The sequence below is a fragment of the Coregonus lavaretus genome (genome assembly GCF_964263955.1).
Source record: "Coregonus lavaretus genome assembly, chromosome: 34".
Lineage (NCBI taxonomy): Eukaryota > Metazoa > Chordata > Actinopteri > Salmoniformes > Salmonidae > Coregonus > Coregonus lavaretus.
Window position 1 is genome coordinate 12,920,132 of NC_140021.1, and position 7,155 is coordinate 12,927,286.

A 7,155-nucleotide genomic window follows, 5' to 3' on the forward strand; every position below is an offset into this window, starting at 1 on the left:
CCTCTCTCTCTTCCTCTTCCTCCCCCTCCCCCTCCCCCTCCCCCTCCCCCTCCCTCCAGGAACAGCAGCAGGTGTTATTGTACCAGTTGATGCAGCAACAACAGGACCTCCACCAACTCCAGTCTCTCTCCTCCTCCTCCCAGCTTCCCTCCATCGCTCTCTCTTCCGCTCAGCTGCCAATCACCTCCCTCCCTTCCTCCTCCCATGGCCAGGGCACCATCACCGCCAACCCCTTCCTGGCACTGCACACACACACACACTCACACCCCGACACACACACACACGCCACTGCACAGAAGCCCCGGCTGGCTGAGAAGGCTGTAGGAGTCACTGGACAGGAGAAGACCTGACCCACAAAACAGCAATCTTGCTCTTTCTGTTGCTCATTCTCTCTCTTTTTTTTTTATCTCTGTCTCTCCTCTATCCATCTCTCTCTATCTCTCAGGGGTCTCCACCATCATATGAACTCTGATCAGTACTGTGCGTTCAGCACACAAGCTAGCCCACAGAACTACAATTACTTTAAACTACAAAAACTATGAGGACACTAACACAGCTGACTGATGACTCATAGCTCTGCTGGAGAGATGAGGTCTGGGAACTATGACATTTTACAGTTTTATGAGATGGAGGAGTCCTGCACTGGACATGTAACTGCTGTTACCTCTTGTCTGTCTGAGTGTATGGACCAGCATAAGACCTAACCAGAGACCACTCTAATGTAAGACTGACTGACCGCTCAGCCATGGAAGCCTTGTTATGACTCTCTTTCTGCTTTACCTACTTCACACACCAGCCTATCAGGGTCCCTCAACCCTCAGCATCGGCCAATAGGAATCCACAACAGTCAGGACTGGCAAGTCAGGGTCCATTCCCCAAGTGCCTAAGGCCGAGGGGGCGGGGTTACTCATGCTCCTCGACCTGTCAGTCATCCATTCTCACCATATTACTGGCTGTCAAGCTGCATTGACCAGGCAACAGATCATGCAACATTCTGAGAAGCTGGAAGCCAGGAAATGTATTTTGATGCGTTCACAAAATACTGAAGCCAACTTTATAAATTCTGTTTTTATTTATTTAGCATTTGTTTATGTAATAATGGGTACAGGATGCTATATTTTCAAAGTACCCACTGTTCTTCAAACATTTGTTTTATACTACTGTTTAAAGTTTCACACCCAAATCTTGCTGTAAACATTTTTGATGGGGGGAAAAAAAGTTGTGTATTGAGATTAGATTGAACTACTGGCGGATGGAGGTGGTTGGTGGTGGTGATTGTGTACATAGCTGTTATTGTGGGAAGGGGCGTGGGTTCAATGCCACAGTTTTGACGTCGTTTGTGTAAATAAATATATATTTTTCATTGGCTGTGGGGTGTAAATAAGTGATTGTGATTGGCCGTGTTGGTGTGAAGGATAGCCAATGAAGCCTAATTTTGTGTGTGAAAATCTTACCAGACAACAGGCGATGGTGACTGGACACAAAGTATTAATTTATTTTTATATGTGCAGGGACATTGGTTTGTTGTTTTTATTCGTTTTGCACCATCATTTTATACGCCACCTCTGGGCACCACGTTTCCATCTGTGTTCACTTTTGTTTGGATCAATTTTGTACAACTGAAAAATCATAAAACCTCCTCAAATGTTTGTATTTCAAAACACCAAAATAATTATATGTTCTGGATAAAGAAAGAAAGAGACTGTTGGTGAAAAGATGAGGAGTCACAGTGTAGCTAGTGGGAAGACAGTTAAAGCTTGATTAACAGCCCTGTTCAAGTGCTTTTTGTCAACAGCATTTTTACACTTTGGTTGAATAAAGAACAGATCTACCTCCTCTAAGCCTGCTGTCTAATAACGTGTGTTTCTCTTTGTGTAACCTCTATCTCTGGACGGATGAAATGATGATAAACACTGACTCTCGCTCTCTATCGTTAGCCGTCTTCTCTCTAGTGTTTAACAGTTTCTGCATGCCCATTTTATACTGGTCCAGGGTCCCCTGCCCCAACAAACACACACACACACACAAACACACTGTGCTCCCCTGTCCCTGATGCCTTCCCGCTGCCTAGCGGTGTGTGTGTGTACCATTCTGCTACATCTGCTTCTGCTCGGGGAAATTAAAAGCTCACTTACCCCTCACATCTCAGCCCCCCCAGCAACTCTTCAACCCCCCTCTTCCGCCCACCCTCTATCAGCCCTGTCACTCAAGTCCAGGCTGTTTAAACATGCCCCCTCCCTACCTCCTTGTCTACCACTTTCCTTCTCTCCTCCCCCGTCTTTCTTCTCGACATCACCCCTTTCTCCTCTCCTCCCTCTCATTCAATCCATTCACAGCATTCCCCTTCAGGAGTGTGAGCAGAGCTGGCGTCCATCATTGATAACCTCCCAGCAGCCACTGCTTCCCGAACAGCTGGGGGGGGGGGGGGGGACAGCTAAGGGAGGACAACCATGCTGCCCAACGAGGTGCCTGATCAAAAGTCAAACACTAAGCCCCAGAACATCAGGGGTGCAGGTTCACACACAATTCTCCATTGAGCTTTTTAGTCCAGGAGTAGGCTCATCTGGGACCGGGAAACTGGCCCAAAATGTCCAGATGAAGAGCTCAAAAGAAGTCCTAAGTAATAATTAAACATGCATTTAGTAATTCATTTAAACATCTAATGAGTTATTCAATTTAGTCATTCAAATTAATCATATAATTACCAGTTAGAATAACTCAAGAGTGCGGCGGAAAACCATTAGCAGCTGTAGTTTGGTTTAAATTATTATGGGATGGGTGTCGTGAGGGGGTTAATCCTGTGTGCGTGTCGTGAGGGGGATGATCCACTGAAAACTGCCTGGCCAAGATTCCTGTTCAGCATAGAACCAGATCGCTCTGACAGAGGTGTTTAGGGCCAGGAACGGAGGAAAGGAGAGGAAAAAGGGAGAGTAAAAGGGAGGGAGGAGAAGAGAAAGGGTATGGGGAGAGGGTAGAGGGAAAGAGGAGAGGAGAATAGAAGAGAGGAAAGCACTGAAGCCTTTGGGAGCAGCTGACGGGATCAGACCTATGTGTATAGGATACCCCCCACAGGTTCCTCTCCTGTAGGATAATGGTCCTGAGGAGAAGCAGCAGGATTCTCCCTCATCCCTCTTCACACACAGACAGCCTGTATTCTTCTGCTAACTGACACTCCTCTGTCCATCCCCCCATCCTACCCCTCTCCATACTCATCTCTTCCTAGAACTACTACTCCTACTCTCTGTGGCTACTCTGTCCTATACTTCTTCCCCTCAATACACACACAGACTTCTAATGTCCTTTCTAGCTATTTACCTATACGACTGAGTGAAGGATGTTAGTGTGTGTGTATGTACAGTACAGACAGTATGCAAAGCTTCCATCTGACACTAATCTCTCTCTGTCTCCTCTCTTTTCCTAATCTTCATCTCGCTGTAGTCCACTCCTGAACCCCAGCAGGCCTCTTCCAGAGCAGGGGGATTTCCCAGCCACTCTGCCTGCCCAGGGCTCACAGAGAATGGGAAGAGAGAGCTTGCTAGAGAGAGGGGAGAAGGCCTCTACCCCTACTCTCTCATTCTATATCAAGCAACAAATACATTGGAAGGCTTGGTGTGTAGCCTATGAAATCATGTCCATTTTAGAATTTGTTGAAATATTTAGGAAATGATCACTCAAAACCTCATGATTGAAGTGCCTTAAATTATTACACTATTTGTTATTGAACAAATACATTTGACATTTTACAAACACAAAATCTGATCATGTAAACTCAATTATAATAGGCCTATTTTAAATGCCATGGTGAAAACAAAAGTCAAACACATGCACGGTAAATTATGCATTTAGGCTATATTAGTTGGATTTCTAAATAGGATATTTTCAGAGTGCAAAGTCTAAATTTAACGTAAAATAAACAAATACATTTCAGAACAAAATATCTGGTTTATTTTAAGGCTCTGTGGGCTGCTATAGCCTACATTGAATCGTAGTTTAGTGGTGTGTTCTGCCGTTTTCCAGTTGTCAGCGGGGTGGAGTTGATCTGTAAACCGAGCGAGGTGCAGCAGACTGTGGTTATAGTCCAACCGTTGACTTCGGCTCCAACATGGAAAACGAGAAACTGAAGACTGATCACCGTTAGTCAGTCCGTGTCTGAAATGTCTCACAGTTTAAAACAATAAACAATATATTCTAAAAACAGTCGGTTTGTTTTATTTCTGCTATTCCCCATCGACTGTTTTTAGAATATATTGTTTATAGTGCAACTCTGTTTTAAACTGTGAGACATTTCAGACACGGACTGACTAACGGTGATCAGTCTTCAGTTTCTCGTTTTCCATGTTGGAGCCGAAGTCAACGGTTAGGACTGTGGGCTATAACCACAGTCCGCTGCACCTCGCTCGGTTTACAGATCAACTCCACCCCGCTGACAACTGGAAAACGGCAGAACACACCACTAAACTACGATTCAATGTAGGCTATAGCAGCCCACAGAGCCTTAAAATAAACCAGATATTTTGTTCTGAAATGTATTTGTTTATTTTACGTTAAATTTAGACTTTGCACTCTGAAAATATGCTATTTAGAAATCCAACTAATATAGCCTAAATGCATAATTTACCGTGCATGTGTTTCACCATCGCAATGGGGAAATACAGGCAACACAGTAAACACAAACGTGCGTTGTCGCATGAGACAACGTGAGCAGCAGCACTGTAGAAGCAGGTTAGCTACATCTAGACTAATTTAGCCAACGCTACACGCATCTATTTATAGGCCTTTTCATTTTCAATAACTGTATCTACTTTGACTCTGAGCACTCTCTGACGAGATTATATTAGGCTACTTTTATTTTGTAATGCTTTCATGTTTAGTTAAGGCCTACTCCTAACCAAAAACCAATGCAGGTCAATGTTAGCAATAGCATGCTTTTAAGTTCCCCCTGTGAGGATCAACATTAATTGATTAATCAATTGATTACTGTGATTGGTGGATAAATAGAACATATCACGTTATGAAGTCAGTGTAGGCTGCATGGGTGAATGGGTCTGTTTACCGGGTCTGGTCGGGCCTGTGTGTTTCTCGGTTCAGGATCAGGATGAAAGATGAACTGTCATGACCCAGACACCCTAGGATGGCAGATATTAATGTAATCCTGCATGGTTATGATGAATGTGACGGGATATAGATCTGAGATCATCAGGTAAAAATAGACACGTCATTGGCTCATTATTGGACTCATAATAATTAATAATAGAACCTAGTCCAGGAAGGGCCTGAGTCGTTCCTATAAGGCTATGTTAAATAATTCCAGCTGTAACGGATGTCAAGGGGATAGGATTTAAAATGGGTGTAATCTCCAGACATGAGGAGGGCAATTCGTTTTAGTCAGGCACCCGCAGGCTGCGCCACGCACACAGAGACCCATTCACCTGCAGGAGCGTGGGAGTTCATTTATTATGGAGATGCAGGGAGGCCCTGTGTGCGTGTTTTGGGTTTTACTATCCTTGTGGGGACCAGAATTCCTCACAAGGATAGTAAAACAAGGAAAATACATTTTGCAGGTCCCCACAAGGAAAAAAGCTGGTTTAGGGTTAGGGTTACAATTAGGGTTAGGGGTAGTGGTTAAGGTTAATGGTTAGGTTTAGGGTTAGGAAAAATATTATTTTGAATGGGAATCAATTGTTTGGTCTCCACAAGGATAGTAAAACAAACATGTGTGTGAGAGAGAGAGAGAGAGAGAGAGAGAGAGAGAGAGAGAGAGAGAGAGAGTATGGATGTGTGAATAGATTTTGTGCATAAATGCAATTTTCCATTATTTGTTTTGCAGCCTACAATCTAGGCCTTGTAACACCCCCTCTCTTCTCTCTGACCCCTCCCCCATCCCCTCCACCTATCACCAGTCTCTTCAAGGGTGGGGAAAGGCAGCACTACATGTGGTCCAGTGACCCCAACACACACACACACACACACATACACACAGATGCACAGAAAGAGAGAGAAAGATACTGAGAGCACAGCGCTGAGCGTGGAATGTAGTCAAAAACTGGGGAGGTTCAGTAAAGAAAGGACAGGCGAGAGAGAGAGAGAGAGAGGAGGGAGAGAGAGAGAGTGTGTGTGTCTTTAAATACATTGGGTCTTCTAATTAACTCTTTGTATATTCAGGTATTCAGGCTGCCCTTTCTGTATTCCAGTATATTGCTGTCCTTGATGAGACAGCCCTTCCTACAGTGTGTTTGTGTCACCTTGGACCTTACAGAAGACAAGCGCTATGGTAGAGAAACACTCACATCGTAATCATATTCTCCCTCCAAGGACACACACATAAAGATAATAGAGACAGAGTTAGGGTTAGAGGAAGAGAAGAGAAAGAGAGAGAGCAAGAGTGAGAGAGAGAGAGCGTGAAAGAGAAAGGAGAGAGTCAATGCCATAAGGAAGAAAGAACACACCAGGCCATAAAGGCTTCTAGAGGTTAGTGTTGATATTTGTTCTTCTTTGATTCTCTGAAAGACAACAGTGTGTTTAGGTCAGGTTAGCTGGATTAAGATGACCTTCAGCCCAACTGTTGCCTCCCTGTATATCACTTCACTTCTACAGCCTCCCCCAAGCCTCTCAACAGACAATAACGTTAAAATCGTATCATTAAGCTTGTGCCTAATCTCTAAATATTCCCAAGACAACAAGGGGGTTAATGGAGGACGAGGGTGGAGAAACTTAATCTAAGGGCACCAGGTGGACCTTTTGTCAACATTATCTACAAGCCCTAGAGACCACACAACCACGCAAGCACATACACACATACACTTCAAGTGGACCAAGACCAGTGGATCTCTCAGACAACCATATACACTAATCAGTAGAAAAGCTGGGAGTTAAAGAATTGAACCAAACCACAGAACCTGAAGACTCACCCTCCAATTAGGCAGATTCAATTAGAGATGGAAAGTGCATTACTCAAATTAGAAGTTTGACATTGTAACGTTTGTGTGTGTGTGTGTGTGTGTGTGTGGAAAGAGATCTATTCCATGTATTATTTTTATTATGTGGGAGAGTGCAGGGCAAACCTGAGAGGGAGAGGAGAGCAGAGCGAGAGATGGGGAGAGAGAGGGAAAGAGAGAGAAAGGGAGAGAGCAGTGGCCTTTCAATGGCCAGACAAAG

General features: G+C 44.3%; 1 protein-coding gene across 3 annotated transcripts in view; it reads left to right on the forward strand.

Moving 5' to 3' along the window:
• Positions 1 to 1,841, forward strand: part of mllt10 (MLLT10 histone lysine methyltransferase DOT1L cofactor) — a 62,207-nt gene extending 60,366 nt beyond the window's left edge. For all 3 annotated transcript variants that reach the window (XM_084152172.1, XM_084152173.1, XM_084152174.1), the window contains one exon: positions 60 to 1,841. In XM_084152172.1, coding sequence (XP_084008298.1) covers positions 60 to 350 — 291 coding nt within the window. In that variant the 3' untranslated portion in view covers positions 351 to 1,841. The remainder of the gene's footprint in view (positions 1 to 59) is intronic.
• The last annotated feature ends 5,314 nt before the right edge of the window (positions 1,842 to 7,155 follow it).